The following is a 20,189-nucleotide window of genomic DNA, read 5'->3' on the forward strand; positions in this document are numbered from 1 at the left end:
ACTAATCCAGTCTAGAGAAATCATTCATGAATATGCCCAGAAACTTTTCTCCTCTAATATCCTGTCAAGTTCACAATCAATATTAGCCGTCCTGAGTCTATCCCTAATCAACTTGCCACTCAAACATGCAACTTTTGAGCTCTAACTTTCCACCTTTGGTCTCTCTAGGACCATAGCTAGCTCACAATACAACGTCCCCACCACGAGGCAGTGTATCTGCTACATAAGAAGAGTTGTGTCCAGTTAACCGAGGTTCTGCCAGCCCATGGCTCTTGAGCTTTCCCTAATACCACCACACTATATAAAGGAGAGTAACAGAGATGGAGAGATGGCTTAGCAGTTAAGCTGTTTGCCAGTAAAGCCAAAGAACCCAGGTTCCATTCCCCAGAACCCATGTAAAGCCAGATGCACAAGGTGGCACATACACCCAGATTCATTTGTAGTGTCTAGAGGTGCTGGCATGCCCATTCTCTCTCTATCTGCCCCCCCCCTCATTTACACAAATAAATATAATTAAATATAAATGGGAGTGACAGTGACAACAACAGTGGAAGTCGGTGTTGGGAGAGAAGCAGTGCTCATCTTGAAGAGAAGTTGTCATTTCTCTCAGCTCTTTTGGACAGCATGTGGGCCGTTAACTTTACCAGTGCTCAGGTGTAACCCCAAAACGAAACACCAGATTCCTATTCAAGAGCAGCATTGTTTTCTACACATTAAAATAAAAACAAAAATAAACACCTAAATAACAATGGCCAATGGGGGAAAAAAGTGGAGATATATTCTTGCAAACAAAAGAATGAAAACCTCAGATTTGTCAGCGTGACCCCACTCCTGGGTTCAACCAAGTCGTATGAGTAAGACGAGATCACTCACACAGCTGGACATGAATGCTTATTTACTGGCTGGGATTTGCGTGAGATTGTCAATCAGTGTGATGAACATGGGCTCTCCACATGAGTTCAGGTTCCCTTAGCTGAGGACTGTTGCATCAGAGGTAAGTAAGCAAGGGGATCCTGATGCAAAAGAACTTCGCTTGTAAATTCTAATCAAGAAAGCCACGACAGCAGCTCAGATTCGAAATGACAGGACTGAGCTCCCAGATCTCCATGGGAGGAGCAGCAATCATTTCTACAAAGGGGTGAAATTTATGACAGCCCTTGTTGGAGAATCTCTGTAATGATGACATTGAAATGTTGAGTTATTAGAACCAGCCCTGGACATCACTATTTAATCCTCATAGGCATATGATTAAATCTGAAACTTTACTTTTTAAAAAAAATTCTTATAGCTGTATCAGCAAAATGTGTTTCTTTTGTAATCCTAGTTGGTTTTGGTGTATCCCAAGTATTAAGTATTATTCTGAGAATGAAACTAGGATTTACCAGACTGCTGAAGTGGATGAGGATACACACACACACACACACACACACACACACACACACACACACATATGTGTGTGTGTGTGTGTGTGTGTGTGTGTGTGTGTATATATATATATATATATATATATATATATATATATATATATATATATAAAGAACTGCTGGGCAGAGCAATAGTATGGTAAGTCAAGGGTCAACTGTGAACCACCTAAATTATTCCTGCCTCTGCTGGCTTCCCTGTACTTAGAATGCCTTGTTACTTGGCCAAATTCTTATCTTTAAACCTCCGCACATAAGGAGACTCCAAAAAGCCCCCTCAAGGGAGTATAATGAACTCAAGAAATTGCAACTATACCTAGTCCAATAATAAGGAAATCATGAATTATTTAATTCTACATTCCAAAAATATCTACATGAAAAGCAGACCAAAAAGTCAAGAGAAAAAGAAGTAATTCGATTAGAACAAGCAAATAAAGGCCTGCTCTACATTAAGAGCCTCCATGGGCAGTATTCCCCCTTGCCTTGTGCTTCCGCATCCCCGTCCAGGAGGGAGAGTACACATGTAATCACTCAGGTCCTCTTTGCTTGTAAGAAATGCCTGTGTCCTCAAAGAATATTAATCCCATGAAGCTAAGGTCTTGGAGGATAAAATGAGGAAAAACACAAGTGTATGTACTTAAGTCAAGGAAAAGTTCACTAAGACTTAGCAATTATTTTACCATGCACATAAGTCACAGAATACGGGAAGGGATAAACTTTAAAGGTGAATTCTTACTAGGGTTCCCCACATGTCCTGGTGGGCCTCACATCTTCTAAGTCTTATCACTAAAGTCTGTATTGTAGCAAGCCTGAGCCAACCAAGGTCACCAGCCATTCAACTCATTAAGGATCCTAAAGAAATCATTCTTAACACTAATATCTTAAAGTAAAGATCAAAATCTCTGGACATGAGGCCTGAGGAAACAGTTCAGTGGGTAACACACTGGCTGTGTAAGCATAAGAACACCTGGTGGGACTTCTGCCTCTCACATGAATGAAGGGTGAGTATGAAAATCCACCTGTAGCGTCAGCATTCAGGAAGCAGACACGGGCAGGAGGGTCCCTAGAGCAACCTGGTAACCTAAGACTAGTCCAATCATGAGCTCTGGGTTCAACTGAGAGAGTCTGTCTCAGTAATGAAACAGAGAGCAATAAAGGAAGACACCTGAAGTCAACCTCTGACCTCTATACACGTGTGTGCACATCTACATATATGCACACTACATGCATGCACACATTCATACATAGCACACACATCCATCCATACACACACATATGTACACACACAAAAAAAATCTCTGCATTCTCTTCTGTGTTCCAAAACAGAAAGAAATCAATCAATGTTCTTTGTTGAACTAATGTCTGCTTTAAATATTATGACCTTCAGCTTTTCTTTCTGGAATTATACTCAGTATAAGATTATTGCTGAATCCTTTTATAAAATATGTATTGTATTGTATTGTATTTTTTGTAAGTCTATAGAAAGATGACAGTGATATCTTATAGGGCATAGTCTATTCTGTCTTCACATTTGAACGGATTAAATTATGCAAAATTGCCTCTTTTTTTTAGACCAAGCCTATCATAGGAGCCTATTAATTTAGAATGCTTGTCAGCACTGTAGCCAGGGAACATCCAACAGTAAACTGACTTCTACCTTGAAAGTCCACAATCTCATAAGAGAGAGATCACCTTCAATTATATCAAAAGGATGGTGGATCCTTGAAGATACTAAGGGTACCAATCCAAACTAGACATATAGGATCAGAAGACAAAGGGATGTTGCAGGATATTTTGCATTTCGGTTGTAGGAGCAGCCAGAGTTCAGAGCTTATTCTCATTCTTGGCGTGCTCATGACAACGCCCATCATTTCTTTTCCTCCGCTGTTGGACTTGTCCCTCTCACTCCACAACTGTGACTTCTCTGAGATCTCTCCCCATCATTTAGAGGAAAGTTTCATCCAAGATGCTGTCCTCCACCCCCTCTTCTCCCTCCCTCCTTACAGAAGCTCTCAGATTGGTGTTAATCCCCATAAGATTCTCAAATTTTTCTTACCGTTTTTTTCATTGTCACTTCTAAATCTAGGTACCCAGAAGACTTTGATCCCAATATGTTGTTTCATGGTTCCTATAGCCACCTTGGCATATGAGCATAAAATATCACATGTCTATAGTGGAACAAACCAGCCTCCCTTCTAAACCTCTCCTTTCCCCTGAAGTCTCTATGTATAGCCAGTGACCTCCTGTGTTCAAAAGTTTTGGCCAATAGCCTCATCTTCTTTCATTCTTCCTAATGAATAAATTGGCAAGTCCTACCAATCCTGACTTCTCTTATGATACACGGTCATTCCCCACTGACCACCATTTCCTTTACTCCTACTATAAAGTGTGTCCTTTGTATTATTAAAGCCAGAGTGAAATCCTGAAACAGCTAACGCACAGCTTTTCAAGTCGTCAGCATAATCCTTAAAGGGAAATCTGAAGATGTTATTTGGGAGAAAAACAGTCGTTTCAGCACCAAAAGCAAACAAACCAAAAATAAGGCATGCATTTCAAGTGAACAAATATGTCCCAGAATTTTTACAGATACCCAGGTTGGGATCCTCTCGGGCTGGGATGCAAGGTCTCACCAAGACCGGAGGATGGGCAGTTGTGAAAGCAGTGGTGGTTTAGGCAGAAGTTAGTACTCCAATGTAAATGTGGTCTTCTAACATACCTCATACTTGCCAAAACCCCCTTCCCTACCCATACCCAAATTGTTATCTGTGGGCCTAGGGGAAGTATGTCCCCTCCTAAAATCACTAAAATTTGTGGCATTTTGTAATACTGATGGACTTTGACAGTGAATGTGCTTCTCAGGTGAGCGAGAGCAGAAAGGGTTTGGAAAACCACTGGATGAGAGCAAAACTCTAATTAGTTCCAGCCAGTCATCCAGCCATGAAGAGTGTCCAGGACTATGTAGTTTGGAGCCCAACCGAAGAGTCTCAGGGAGGGACAACCAGGCCAGATAACAACTGAGCTAAGCAGAGACTGACAAATTGCAATTGAAGAGCGAGTATCATCTATCACAACATTACTCACCGTTTCTTATGTCTGATTTGTTACAGGAAATAAAAGCAGATACTCTTGTTATTTTAATTGAAATTTCACCTTTATGGGGAAAACCTATCCCTTTCTTTTCTTTAAAGTTCTATCTCTACTGACACCTAGCAATGGTTCCGTGTCACAGGCCTTGTTAAGAACATTAGGGCGCTAATGCTGTACACCTGGACAATCCGTGTGAAACACGTTTGTTTTACCTACAAAGGAACTCCCAAGCCTCTAAGTATTTTTTTTTTTTTTTTTGCATCTCAAAATTGTGACTCTATTTTAAGGACACAAATCCAAAACAACAATAGTGTTTTCTCTTATAAATTTTAGAAGGCAAATTACAACGCTGAGTTGAAAATTATTAATTATTAATAATAATTAGTAGACTAAAATTCTGTTTGTAGTCCCCATATAAAATGTTGGGACAATATTTATATGCTTCATGGAATTTTACAATTTATTGAAAGTTTGTATTATCTTTGTTCATTTCTGATGGGCTCAAGGGCCACAAACTTTTCTACCAATCCAGTAAATCCATATATCTATATTTTAAATGTATTTTAATGTTTAGTTTGATTAATTTTAACTAATTAATCCAATTTAATTTTTAAGTACAACTAAAACAAATTCAGCTCATCAGAAGAGTCCATATTGTAAAGGATTTTATACTTAGATTACTTTAGGTAGCAAGTTTTAATAGCCTGTTTTCAGTGATATTATATGAAAATTTCATTCATGGGAATATCTGCTCCATGAGCCTAAACTCTGGGTTTTTCCTGCCTGTGGAATACATGGCCTTTACACCCTTTGCCATTAAGAGGGATGTTCTAAGGTCTATCTATGTTCCCCACTAAGAAATAGCAATAAATAAATTAGTTAAACAAATTTTCTAAATCATAGTTTACAGACCCTATCTTCTTTAGTTTCGGATTTTCTTGTCATTTCCTTATTTTCATGTGATAATCATGCTGATAAGAAATTCTGGGTCAGAAATACTTGTTTCCAGGGCATGTGCTTATCTAGGTTCATCTCCATGGAGTCTTCAAAACAACTTTCCATCTCATGTTCTAAACAAGGCCAAAGAAGAGCTTGGCTGTTTCACTTTGGGTCTTTCACTTCTTTTCATAAATCAAGGGCTCAAAATGTTTGTCCTCCATCCCTCTGATTATGGCACCACAGTCCTATCTTTCAAGTAGAGGGCACTGGGTGTCCGTGAGGAGTCTTAGCCATGGGTCATAGCCCCAACACTCTTCTTCACCCCCATCCCATAGCACCTAATGCTAAATCCGAGGATCAATTATGTTTGGAGGACTGTAGATTACCCACTCACAAGCAGAAGAGGCTGTACAAGACTACTAAGCAGGGCTGGAGAGATGGCTTAGCAGTTAAGCACTTGCCTGTGAAGCCTAAGGACCCTGATTTGAGGTTCGATTCCCCAGGACCCCACGTTAGCCAGATGCACAAGGAGGCTCACGCGTCTGGAGTTCGTTTGCCCTGGCATGCCCCTTCTCTCTCTCCCTCTTTCTCTCTCTCTGTCTGTCACTCACAAATAAAATAAAAATAAAACAAAAATAAATTTATTTTAAAAAAGACTGCTGGGCATTATGCATAATGAAAACATACATAGATAAAAATTAAAGCTTTTGGCCAATCTGTTTTCTGGAGTTCTGTATTTTCTGATTCATAAAAGGCAACAGAATCTAAATAAAGCCTACCTACACAAGGAAGGCAGCACCAATTCGGCAGGCTCTAAACACCTTTTGAATTAAGTCAGATACATCTGCTCTTAATTACACACACATACACTTGTAAGCACACATACAGTGGTAAAGACAGCTGCAAATGCTTAGCTAGTCCCAGAGAAAGATGGAACTAAACTCTTCATGTATCTGGGGGGGAAGAATGGCGTTTCATGACCCACAGAATTTGAGGGTACGCCAAGGCTATTAAAGCTAGCTCAGAAGGCACAGACCCACTCACACTAGTGACTGGCACTCTCTCTTAAGGTACTCTTTCTTGGATGCCAGCCACCATGCTGTGAGGAAGCTCAAATAGCTCTGCAGAGAAACCTAAAAAGGCAAGTATTAGAGTCTTCTTGGCTGATTTCCTGGGACGAGATCCCAGCCAATAACCAGTATTAACCATCAGCCACCTGAGTGGGATATCACAGACTATGCATCCTAGCTAGGCTTTTAGATGAATGAAGCCCAGTTGCCATCTCATTGTAGAATGTGTGGAAACCAAACCAAACACAGCCAAGCCTGACCCTTCATCTATATAACTGAGGGGAAAAGAAAATGTGGGTTTTAAGCTGAAGGGAAGAAAAACAGAAAGAAAGGGAGAAGAAGAGAGGAGAGGAAAGAAGAAAAGAGAAAGAAAAGAAAGGAAAAAGAACAAAAAGAAAAGAAAGGAAAAGAAAAGGTATGATCTTGCCAAAACTATACTTCTGCAAAAAAAAAAAAAAAAAAAAAGATTCTGGAAGCATCTTACACAAATCCCTCCAGGTAAGTTCCAGACAAAAGTATTCTTTAGGGAGGTTCACTATTTGTATTGTAGGTTTCAAATTTATTCCCACCATTTAAGAAATCTAGAATGGATTGGGCCAGTTCTTCCCAGATGAAGGATGCAAAGTCTGCCAGGTATATTGGTTTGTATGAAGTAAAGTTATCATAAACTGAACCATGTGAGCAAATTCCTCACTATCACCTCAGTTTACTGCATATAATATCACAGAAAGAAAATTTTACAGCTCTTTCAAAATCCAATGTCCATAACGCCTTGAAGGAAAATGGTACCATACTTAAGATAGTGATATCTTTTATTAGTACAGTGCAGTCCTATTTTTATGGAATGGGATGGGTCTGAGGTCATTCCATAAAATTGATTTCCCAGAAAATGAAAATAGGCAATTTACCTTAATAATTTTATTGAAAAATTATGCTATTCTATTTGAATAATGACGGGAATGTTCTACATGTTTCCTTTATTAATGAATTAAAATATACAAAACACCATAAAATTATATTAGAGGTTCAAAAGCACCACCTAAATCTTCTTTACCAGTCACTTTCATTTTGTAAAATCAGCAGTTCCATTAAAATCGTATTATGTAAAAATGGCTTTTTTACTGTAATAATAGTTATTACCTATTTAGCTCCCAAGGATGTTGTGAAAATTAAATAATAAGCCATCGGAAAGCAAGTACAGAGTGTCACTAACATCAGAAGCGAAGAGGGGTGACCACACGGAGAAACGAAGGCGGGAGAGGAGCACACGACACACTGCCAATCAGAGCTGCCACCCCGACTCCGTGACCACCAACATGCGGGCGAGGTCACGGGCACTGCCGCTCCCTCGCTGGATCGTCTCAATATGACGATACAATAATTGCAGCCCTCGTGTCACAGATGAGGACCAGGAAGGCTGACACAAGTTTTATGCAGCTGGTAATGGCCAGAACCTAAATGTGAGCTCGGGTTTATTCTATTGACAGCTCATCCTACGGTCACTAAAGAAGCCCCAAGACCCCATACACTTCAAAGTCAGACACCATCTTTCCAAGTCTGCTTCAAATGCATCTTTCTTGGGCTGGACAGGTGGCTTTGTGGTGAAGACCCTTGCCTGGAAGCCTAAGGACTCATGTTTGACTCTCCAGGTCCCACGTAAGCCAGACACACAAGGTGACATAAGGGCACCAGATTGCACATGCGCACAAGGTGGCATGAGAGTCTGGAGTGCCACTGAACTGGCTGGAGGCCCTAATGCACCAATTTTCTCTCTCTCTCTCTCTCTCTCTCTCTCTCTCTCTCTCTCTCTCTCTCTCTCTCTCTCCTGCATTAAAAAAAAAAGGCCAGTCTGTTGGGCTTGCCTCAAAAAAATAAAATAAAATAAAACAGTCTTTCTCCATGACCTTTCCTCTATGCTTCTGACACTGTTTCATGGTATACAAGTTCTGTTTTGGGGTTTTTTTGTTTTGTTTTTGGCATTTCATTATTGCTACTCATCTTGTGTTTTATTAACACAGCTAAACCACCAGCAGTCGGAGGTCATGGCTGTATCTTGTCTTAAGTGTCTACACATTGTTCCTCAATCCCAGTAAGTATTTAGTAAATATTTGTTCAAATACATTGGGGAAAGGTAATTATTTGAAATACAATCAAATTTTTCTCCAGTCACAAGGAAAAAGTTTTAGCAATTTAATTGTTTAATTGTATTAGATACCAGCATAGAAAATTTGTCCACTTCATTAAGAGTGTGTGTGATAGGATTAAAATCCTCAAGTAGAGTATCTTACATATAGTAAGTATTCAATAAACTGTATTTTGTATTCATTTTTATTTCTAGTTAGTAAAAAAAAACATGAATAGTAAATGCAGAAGTGCAGTATCATTATAATATATAACTTGGGGTGTTTCTCAATGGTAGAATGTTTGCCTAGCATTTACAAGGACTTCAGTTTTATCTCATGTGAGTGTGTGTATGTGTATATATCTGTGTGTGAGAGAGAGAAATAGAGAAAGAGAGAGAGAGAGAGAACTAGTTGTGAATCAAATTCTGACAGCCTATTCTAGCTTCTTCCACCCACTCACTAGGTAACTAACACTGGAGCAAGTTACTTTACCTCTGCATCCCAGAGTTTTAATCAATAAAAGGATGAAGATAGCAGGATCCACTAATACAGCAGTTGTGAAAAGTAAGTGAGAGAACTCACAGAGAGAGCATATTGCATGACCCAACCAAGCACATCCTACTATCGTCATAAAAAATAATTTCATAATCGTTAGGAATCTATCCTAAGATAAGACTCTATGTTCCAAGCACTTGCATGTGCACCGTGTCTGACCTGTGAAGCTCAGAGGTGTATCTTGTTGCTAAACTCTGGTTGGCAGCACTGATCTCATCCTTCTCCCAGCAATACTTAATTGGTAAATAGTGCCCAACGCAGTGGATACACATAAACAGAAGAAGGCTGGAAATACAGGGAATCAGGAGAGCCATAGAAAGGTGAAGAACTTAGACAAAGTGGACTCCACAGGTTGACAGATGAATTATATCTAACACAAAGCCCCAGCCCAAGTCCAAACATCGGGGAAAGTCTGTCAAAACACAGAGGGAACCATTCGGTGGATCAGGTCCTGAAGGGCGCAGTCAAGTTCAATGTGGGCTAATAAAAGGCTGTGCGCTATGTGAGAAGAGAAGTTATGTAAGAAGAGTTGCAAAACAGACATGTTATGCTATTGCAGTCTCCCAGGCATGTATGCTTAAGCCCTTTGATTAATGCAGCCCTAACACCTGGTTAGAGAACCTTCTCTTTACAAGTGGTGGAAAATACCAGGGAGATACAAACTCATCAAAATGACAAGATTAGGAGGGCTCAGCACTTGGACCAGTCATCTCTATCCCACATGCTGGGGCTCAGGGCACATTACAAAGATAATCATGAAGAGAATATGAGTGCTGCTCTCACTACCAGCTAGGGAACCATCTCTATGGAGATGGTGATAGACACTGAGGAGACTCAAATCTCATCAAAGTAGAAAATAAAAGGGTGTTGAGAGCGCCACACTAAAGACTTCTACCATGCCCCCAATGCTCAGATAACACTGTGAGAGGGGGGATGGGAAGAATGTGAAAGCCACAGGCCACACAGGCTTACTTTGGGGGAAGAGAAATTGTTATATTCATAACTCCACAGTGGCGAGGATACTCCCATAAGACCTAACGGCTCTGAGCCCATCAACATCTTGGCATGAATGAGTGTGGGGGACAAAGGGAGGGAGACACAACAAAGCAGAGGAGGGACTACCCTGAAAGAGAGCATCCACAGAGAATGGGGCGTTGGGGAGAAAGGACAAAAGAGGATACTGGGACAGGAACCTGATCAAGTTACCGTATGTTCATATATTAAAGTTCTCAGTTTAAAAATAAAAGGAGCATGGCATGTTCAAAGAGCAACAATTTAAATATGTATTATGTATATTTCACTTACTCCCTTGTCACTTGAAAGCTTAAAGTAGCAAACAATAACCTAGGAAACTAAGGTTGCTCACTTTTCACTGGGTAGATTAAGATTCCTCACTTCTCACATTCTCCCAATAACATAGAAGGGTCATTTTAAAGGTACCTTAGGGCTGGAGAGATGGCTTCACAGTTAAGGCTCCTGCCTGCAAAACCTAATGTCCAAGGTTCGATTCCCCAGGACCCACATAAGCCAGACGTACAAGATGGAGCATGTATCTTGAGATCATTTGCAGCAGCTGGAGGCCTTTGTGCAGCAATTCTCTCTCTCTCAAATATATATATATATATATATATATATATATATATATATATATATTTTTTTTTTTTAAATGTACCTCATATGCACCCATGGCCTATGTTTCTCTAGCCCTTCTTGTCTCACAAGAGATCTGTGCCATTCAAGAGTTGCTTCATGGAGAATCCAGGTCTTTTTCTAAACTGACCATGAACAGAAAAATTAAGAGTGAGGGAGAATACCAAGGCTTCTGGGCATCGGAAACACAGTGGACAAAGTCAACTCTAGTGCCAAGCAAGATGTCTGAGATTTATTCTCGCTTGGCATCAAAGCCCCAAGGGTTTCTAAAATCTTGGCAATGTTCAAAAGCTTCCCAAGCTTCCTGCATAAAGAGGGGGAAATAGCTTGCTTAGTGGGGAGAAAAAAAAACATAGCTCAAGGCAAATCCGCTGGCTAGATCCATCAAAGAGATGAGTGAGAGAGAACAGATTTTTCTTTTCAGAAGAGGAATGGCTAAGGAGCTTGTTTAATTCAAAAAGTTTCATCCTCCATTGAAGAGAGGTGAATAATGGGGAAGCTAGATGATAAGTATGGCTCAGTTTGCTTTAGACTGCTCTCTCCCTCCTTCTCCTTGTCTTTCCCCAGGCCCACAGACATGATCAATTCCTAGAAGGTGGCCAGTGTGTTGCATTTTACACTGCTATCATAACCAAAGCAAACAACACATCTACTCTCTTTTACTTTGCCCTTAGTCCTTTTGGGAAGGAAATGCATTTCATTACAAAGGAAAGTAAAGGAGAGAGGAGGGGAGGGAAGGGGAGGGGAGGGGAGGGAAAGGGAAAGGGAAAGGGAAAGGGAAAGGGAAAGGGAAAGGGAAAGGGAAAGGGAAAGGGAAAGGGAAAGGGAAAGGGGAAGGGGAAGGGGAAGGGGAAGGGGAAGGGGAAGGGGAAGGGGAAGGGGAAGGGGAAGGGGAAGGGAAGGGAAGGGAAGGGAAGGGAAGGGAAGGGAAGGGAAGGGAAGGGAAGGGAAGGGAAGGGAAAGAAAGGAGAGGAGAGGGGAGGAGAGGGGAGGGGAGGGGAGGGGAGGGGAGAGGAAGGGGAAGGGGAAGGGGAAGGGGAAGGGGAAGGGAAGGGAAGGGAAGGGAAGGGAAGGAAAAGGAAAGGAAAGGAAAGGAAAGGAAAGGAAAGGAAAGGAAAGGAAAGGAAAGGAAAGGAAAGGAAAGGAAAGGAAAGGAAAGGAAAGGAAAGGAAAGGAAAGGAAAGGAAAGGAAAGGAAAGGAAAGGAAAGGAAAGGAAAGGAAAGGAAAGGAAAGGAAAGGAAAGGAAAGGAAAGGAAAGGAAAGGAAAGGAAAGGAAAGGAACATCAAGGATGTATTGGAATCCAACTGCTTGGGTTCCAATCCTGACTTGGCTGGATTGCAATTTGTGGAACTGAACAAATGATCTAACTACCCTGAGCCTCTGCTTCTCTGTCTATGAATTCTAGATAATATTACTTCCCTTACAAGGCCACTGTGAAGTTTACTGAAGTATACAGAGAACATATCTCACTGCATTATTAGTACTCAGCGAATGTGTGATATTACCAAAATGTTTAAATGTTCTTTTCCCACCACAGACCTTTTGCTTACTATTACCTTACTATTAATCATAAATGGAATCATGTCTCTATAGGATAAATATAATTATTCTATGAAAAGAAAAATTTTCTTCTGGAACTAAGAAGAATGGGGCTTCCATAAACTCTTTTAAGGAAAATGAATATATTTTTTTAAATATGGGAGTATTTCTGAATCTTTCATGAATTATCTTTATGTTACTACTGTGCATACTCAGAGATTATTCTTGATAAATGGGTGGAAAGAGAAATTCTATTACTTCTATTATTTATTCTTGAGAATGTTGAAAAAAATGGGACATCAGCGTTTTTCATTTGCCATTAGTTATACATGTAAAAGTTCACAAAAGACAAAAATAAGAAGAGACTTATCAATTGTTCTCGTTCACATATCTTAGGTCTTTCAAATTTAAGGATGGCAGATGCTGCAGAAAGGGCGAACCAAAAAATTAAACACCAGAAGGACAACATTTCTTCTTCAAAAGAAGAAATGCAAACAACCAGTGAATGCATGGGACAATGTCCAACACCCTTAACCATAAAGGAAGTGAAAATGAAGATGGCACTGAACATCCCAGCTCACCCCAGTCAGAACAGCTCTCATCGAAGGAGCAGGGGCTGGGAGCAGAGCTCAGTGAGAGAAAGGTATGTCTTACGAGTGAGTATGAAGACCTGAGTCACAGGCAGGTGGTACCAGTGCTGGGAAGAAAGAGACCAAAGAACTTCTGGGAGCCCTCTGGCTAGCTAGTCTAATCTGACTGGTTAGCTGCATCCATATGAAACAACATCCAAGGTTGTTGTCCTCTAACCTCCACATGCCCATGTGCATACATACACACACACACACACACACACACACACACACACACACACACACACATAATTACCCACACATGTTACCATGCATGTGCAAACATATGCATGCATACAGCATGCACTGAAAACAAAAGACAAAAGCCCAGTATGGTGGTGCACGCCTTTAATCCCAGCACAGGTAGGAGGGTCGCTGTGACTTCGAGTGAATTCCAGGTCAGCCTGAGCTACAGTGAGACCCTACCTCAGGAAAAAAAAAAAAAAAAAAGACAAATGTTGACAAACACAGGGGGAAAAACATGACCTCCTACACACTCTGTTGAGAGGGATACAAACTGATTCAGGCACTATAGAAAAAAGTAGAGAGATTTCTTTTAAAAAAAAAATAAGAAAATAAACTGCTGGGCATGGTGGCGCACTTCTTCAGTCCCAGCACTCGGGAGGTAGAGGTAGGAGGATCGCCATGAGTTTGAGGCCACTCTGAGACTACATAGTGAATTCCAGGTCAATCTGAGCTACAGTGAAACCCTACCTTGAAAACAAAAACTGAAAATATAACTACTGATACAGAAAATTTGGGGTTCCTTATTCACCAATGTACTGATCATGTGAGATATTCCTGGATCCTTGTCTTATGAATCCAGAAAATGAAATCCAGAGATTAGATGATAATGCTCTGAAAGATTTTATTATAGCTTAAAACTTCTGGGAGAGAAAAGAGAAGGGGAGCTTAAAGCCAGAATGTAAGAGAAGGAAACAGGCAGAGCTCTTGCCCAGGGATACTAAAGAGGGATTGAGAAGCCCTTGTCAAGGCTCAGGTTGTTGATTTTTTTATGGAGAGTAGCACGGATTATGCCAAGGACCAGATTTACAGGTTACTATGTGAGAAAGACCAGATTTCACACTTTCTAGAGGGGAAAAAAAAAAAAAACGATTGTGTTTCTGTATTTCCAGAAATCTTAGGTAGGAATCAGAGTTTCTGTTATGTAGGAAGGATGCAAACTTAATCCAGAAATCTTCCTTGGTGGGTGTAACTTTCCAGGGAAGAAAGAAATATATTGGGTGGGTGGGAGAATCCAGGTTTTCTTTGTAGGCCCTAGTTACATTTCCCACTTTAGTCTTTAGTGAGGGGAAAAAAAAATTCACTTTGGGGTTCTGTTATCCTAACTGCTTAGCCAATTTCTGTCTCCAACCACTACCATATGGACTTGCTATATCAGCTGAGGTGCGTGTCTGAAAGAATCAAAGTGAACCTGCAGTGGTGGTGATTACACATTCATGCTCATTGGTTCACTATTCACAACAGCCATGTTATGCACTAAGCCTAGGTGTCTGCTGACAGATGAACAGCTAATGGGAAAATGTGGGAGATATAAGCAATGGGATATTATTCACCCATAGCGAAGAAAATAATGCAATTGACAGCTAAGATGATGAACCCAGAGATCATCATATTAAGTGAAATTAGTCAGGCTCACCAAGATAAGCACCTCTTCCTTTCTCTCACATGTGGAATCTAGTTTTAAAGCAGGTATGAGAGGGTGAGGGCCCGTGGAAGAGAGGGTAATACAAACAGGAGGGAAGAAGAGAGAGAAGAATGGGAAATGAATCAAAGGTCATTGCATACATGTGAAAATATCAGAAAGAAACCCACTATTTTGAATAATATACGCTGATAAATTTTAACATGTTTAAAAGATATGAGGTGCTTAAAATTTCTCCTGCTGTGCATGAAGAGGATTTAGCAGCAAGTAAGTTCTAACTCCGCTTAGCATGATGACCTCTTACCTATTCCACTTTTAATGAAGTGAGGCTGAGTTAGTGGCTCTGAAATGATCTGAACTATGAAATTCCTCTCCTATATGAACCTCCATGTCCAGGTGATGAAAAATAATGTCCACTTTCTTTGCCATGATGTACAACACAAAAGAAACATAATGCACACTTGGGTTGGACTTGATGAAGTCTGCCCGTGTTTCATCCCATAGCGTGTTTTACTCACTGGGTAAAATCACAACGTCATCCCCAGGCCCGGGAATGGAGTGGTTGTATCCTCCCCAGCCCTCTTCAACATCTTGCCATGTTTCAGGGGAGGACCACTTTAAAGCTGCTCCAGGTGCCAATGTAGAGGCTAGGACACAAAGGAAGTGACAAAGGTATTTAGTAAGACATGTTATTTGAAAATATGTACAATAAAAGACATAAAAGTTCATTATTATAAGTTCAAACTTCGAATGCAATTGCAAAAGGCTGGGGGTATTTTGGTCCCACCAACATAGCTGCTTTTGAATATCTTTAAAGTTTGTATAAAAATATTTTTAACCAGAAAATAAGTAATAATCCAACCTTTACACTTTTAGAAATATATATTCCAATCCTATTAAACACATGTTTTGCTTTAGTATCAATATTAAAGGGACTTATTATGGATTATTTTGAAAATGCAAATAAAGAAAAGATAATAATTGCCCAGAACCTTACCACATAATGATAACTGAGATCTTTTATTTGTGTTTTCTTCCAGATTATTTTACCATTATTACATAATTGAGATCATATCGCATTTACTCTTATTTTGCTTAGTGTAGCCATTTCTCTTACAAATTTCCTAATGACACTACAATTCCTTATAAACACATGGTACTCTATAATATAAGAAATCCATTACTTGCTTAACATGTAATGTCTAATTTTTAGACTCTCCCTAGTTATGATTTGAACTATCTCTATGAAAATTTCTCAAGAAATCTTGATTATCTCCTTAAAATAGTTCTCTTGTTGGAATGATTGAGTCAGAGGGTGACCTTCTCAGAGCTCTCCATGCACATGAATTGTAGAATAACTGGGTCCTCTCGAGGCAGCAATTTATATACTGGCTCTTACTGATTCTGCTTTTAATCATTAAATAGCATTTTCTTTCCAGTCTTTCTATTGACAAGTCTGTCACAGAATTGGTAATCACTATTCATTTCCAACAGAGACATCTAAAACCATATGTGCAACACCATGTTGAACTGTATTCACATACTCTTTTGGGGAATTATTTTTACATAGCATCACTAATATATTGTGGGTTCAGAAATACTGCCTCAAAAGGAAAGAGGAAAATACTTCCTCTTTTGACTGGGTGAGGGGAATCTTACCCATTATTCTATTTTGCAAACATAAAAAAAGTATTTTTCTAAATTAAAACTTCTCTAGAGAGGTACTAATACCAAAATGGAAAAAAGAAAAATGCCCCTTAGAACCAAAACATCAAATAGCTGAAGAGATTGCTCAGCAGTTAAGGTGCTAGTCAAATCACCAAATAGTGGTATGTTCATAAATATTTGAAGGATAAAACAATATGTTAGCATAGAAGTACATTTTCTTTAATGATATTCTGCCAAGAAAGGAAGCAAGACTTATGAGAAGTGTCCTCAAGGATGTAGTGCCCGAGAAGCATTTCAAAGTTGTGCAGGTAAAGGGTGGGTAAAAGGTACGGCAAAGAGCTCACAATCCCGGACGAGGGATGAGTATGAAACACACACAAAGGTGGGGAACTGAAATGCCAAATGTAGGAACCTTAAGAAGGTTAATGCTGATGAACCACAGATCTACAAAGAGGTAAGGATGAGTTGGGAGAAATGATCAGTGGCCAGAGTGTGACAGGTAATGAAAGTTCAGAGGACAAGGGTTTCCAGACCATTAGGATAGGGTTCTGTCAGCTTCTAAGTGAATTGGAGGTAGAGTTGGGAGTGTCTCTGAGATCTCCAGGTGGAGATGCACAGCTAACAGTGGGTGGTTATGATTCTGAAGAGGGAGAGAGAGAGAAAACACTGAGCAGGTGAGATGGATATTGACATCATATGTGTACAGGTCCATACCTTTTATTATTATTATTATTATTATTATTATTATTATTATTATTATTATTATTTTATTTACTTATCTGAGAGAGAAAGGGAGAGAGAGAGAGAGAGAGAGAGAGAGAGAGAGAGAAAGGGCATGACAGGGCCTCTAGACAGTGCAAATAAACTCCAGATGCATGTGTCACCTTGTGCATCTGGCTTTACGTGGGTACTGGGGAATCAAATCCAGTTCCTTAGGCTTTGCAGCCAAGTTCCTTAACTGCTAAGCAATCTCTCCAGCCCACAGGTCATATATTAATCTTTAAGGGTGTTGTAATGGCCCCAAAGGATTTCACTATGAAAAGATAAAATGCCATTGGTCAGAATCATGAGAGCAATTAGTTGTTTTTCTATTACAAACCAAATCTCTAGTAGTCTAGTTAGAGCCCTAGGATAATATAAAAATGCATAAATAGTGGTCAAGAAAAAATCATGGACAATTAGCATGAAAATATCCCACAAAGAATGACAATAACATAATTCTTAAAACAAAGTCTCAGAAAAGGGTTTGATAAATATTTTGAAAGCACCACATAATAATTTCTTCTAATGTTTTCCAAATTTTGTAACTTCTCCATTAATTTCCAAATAGTCTGTATGGGTTAATGTAAGGACATTTGTTTGGGTAGGCAAAAAAAAAAAAAAAGTATATGCTTATTGTTTTATTTCCAACAATATTTCCAAGAGAGAGTGACTAAGGTTCTTTAAAACTTCACCAAGACTGAAAAACAGTTACTCTAATTTATATCTCAGATGTCAGAAACATACATTTCTCTGCTATCTCCTTCACTCTAGTTTATAGGAAGATGGGATGGTTAATTTCTAGTTGTCACCTTCCCAGTATTTGGAATCTCACCATGATAGCAAACTGTTGGGGATGTACGTGAGGTGTTTTCTACAATAGGTTCATTGAGATGGCAAGACTCATCCTAACTGGAGGTGGCATCATGCCATGGGCTCTGGTCCAAAAAGGAACCTCAGGAACCCAAAAGGAGGAAAGAGATGCATGGAAGAATTCACAGCTCTCTGCTTCCTCACTGGACTGAATGTAAACAGCTGCTTCAGGCTCCTGCTACCATACCCTCCCCACCATGGTGGGCTGTGACTTCCACTCTAAGCCAAAATGCACCCAACTTTGCTACTTTCAGGTACTTTTGTCACATCAACAGGGATGTAGCTAATATAGATCTTAAGCTCCCTATTTTAATAGGAGAATGTTACATTATGTTATGTATAAATTTGATCATGCAGACTGGAGTGATGGCTTAGCAGTTGAGGTGCTTGCCTGCGAAGCCTGAGAATTGCATGTTCAAACCTTCAGGTCCCACATAGCCAGATGCAGTGATACAAGCCTGCAATATCGCACATGCATCTGGAGTTCATTCATAGTGGCTGAAAGGCCCTGGTGCACCCATTCTCTTTCTCTCTCTCTCTCAAAAATAAAATAATAATAAATTTCATCATCCTATACCAGCCTGTTTGAGTTGTGGAATATCTATACGGTTAATATGAGGCTTGTGCATAAGTATTATTGCAGTGAAAGTTGGGGAAAGATAAAGAGTCCTAGCCAGAAATACAATGCTTATCTTTTCTAGGAGGCTTAAGCAATGGAACACATCCAGAGGGCAGACATGATCTTGTTAACAGGACAATTCTGTAAGAGAGAGGATTAGAGGCCAACTATTGAATTTGGCAATCTGGACTTGAGTGATAAAGATGAGAACAGTCCCAGTGGAGGAGTTGAAGCCATGTTACAGTGAACTGAAGAATGCAATGGAAGTGTAAAAGGGGAGACACTGCGTCACATCATCCAAAAGGCTCATTAGTGTGGGAAACTTTGAAATTGGAGACTCCCAGATTTCAACCTGTCGCCCCAATCTTTAGATCAGTTTTGGTCACAACCAACATGTTTGATGAGGTTTCGCCCTACCCTTCCTATTAAAATTTGTCAGTCTAGAACCTGGGAAGGTAATTCAGTGAGCGAAGCACTTGCCATTCAAACACGCGTTCCAACTTTGACCTTAAGACAGAAGGCTCCCGGAGGCTCACTGTGTAGCCAGTCTAGCCTACTTGGTAAGCTCCAGGCCAATGAGAGATCCTATCTCAGCAAAGGTGGATGGCATTCCTGAGATTCCTGAGGAATGACACCTCGGGTTGTGCTCTAGGCACAGCGCACGTGCTTGCACACACACACACACACACACACACAATGAAAATGTGTCACTTGACAACAGTCAAACTCTGAATTGGTCTTAATCAAGTTCAATATATGAGCTTAATATATTGCCCCCTAGATCATTCTTCATTCACTGCACATTTTCTGTGGCTCTGAATTAAGAGTGTCTCTTCTCTTCAAAAGTTTCCAGAGTAGATATGAATCAGAGGAAGATATGTTAAACAATTACATAGTATACAATTATTTGTGTACAGGCTCTTAACTGGTTGAAGTGGCTTAATTGGCATTTCCTCCAATTTTTCCTGTCCACAGTATACTCACAATAACTGCAACCACTTTGTACACAGAACACTGTCGCTACTAATAGAGTCAACTGAAAAGTTCTCTGGAGCAGAACACCAAAATGTTCCATGTGCACTACATTAAATATTTGAATGGGTTAATATATAGTTAGAATTCCATTAGCCATTATACCTTTGTTTATAGCAAATAATCGTAGATATTACAATATTATTATTTTCCATAGAACACTTCATTAAGCAAAATACACGCTCATACTTAAATTTTACCATTAGCCTGTATATACACTACACCATGGGAATAAAGCAATGTCTTGGAATCACATTGTTTGAATTTTTTTTTTTTTTTCCTGGACAGTGGTAACGAACTAGCTCTGTAACTTCTTCTGCTTTGAAATAGTTTTCTTTCTGGTAATATTTGTAAATCAATGTTATGCACCCCAAAATAAACTTAGGAGCAACTACATTAATGTAGGAAAACAAGAATTTTGGACTGAGTTGGAATATGTGAGTTTTCACCTAGGCTCACCCACTGTTGATAGGGTTTTAGGAATGCAATGCTTTCATGCCCCATTTCTGAAATGAACAGAACCAGATAGGATGGTCACCAGGTGCCTTCACTTATTA

At 39.8% G+C, this 20,189-nt stretch overlaps 1 protein-coding gene across 6 annotated transcripts in view; it reads right to left on the reverse strand.

Moving 5' to 3' along the window:
- The window catches only part of Pkhd1 (PKHD1 ciliary IPT domain containing fibrocystin/polyductin), a 507,380-nt gene that overhangs the window by 194,306 nt on the left and 292,885 nt on the right, over positions 1-20,189 (reverse strand). For all 6 annotated transcript variants that reach the window (XM_045156516.1, XM_045156514.1, XM_045156512.1 and 3 more), the window contains one exon: positions 15,200-15,328. In XM_045156516.1, the coding sequence (XP_045012451.1) occupies positions 15,200-15,328 (129 nt within the window). The remainder of the gene's footprint in view (positions 1-15,199; positions 15,329-20,189) is intronic.

The sequence above is a fragment of the Jaculus jaculus genome, chromosome 8 (assembly GCF_020740685.1).
Source record: "Jaculus jaculus isolate mJacJac1 chromosome 8, mJacJac1.mat.Y.cur, whole genome shotgun sequence".
In the NCBI taxonomy this organism is placed as follows: domain Eukaryota; kingdom Metazoa; phylum Chordata; class Mammalia; order Rodentia; family Dipodidae; genus Jaculus; species Jaculus jaculus.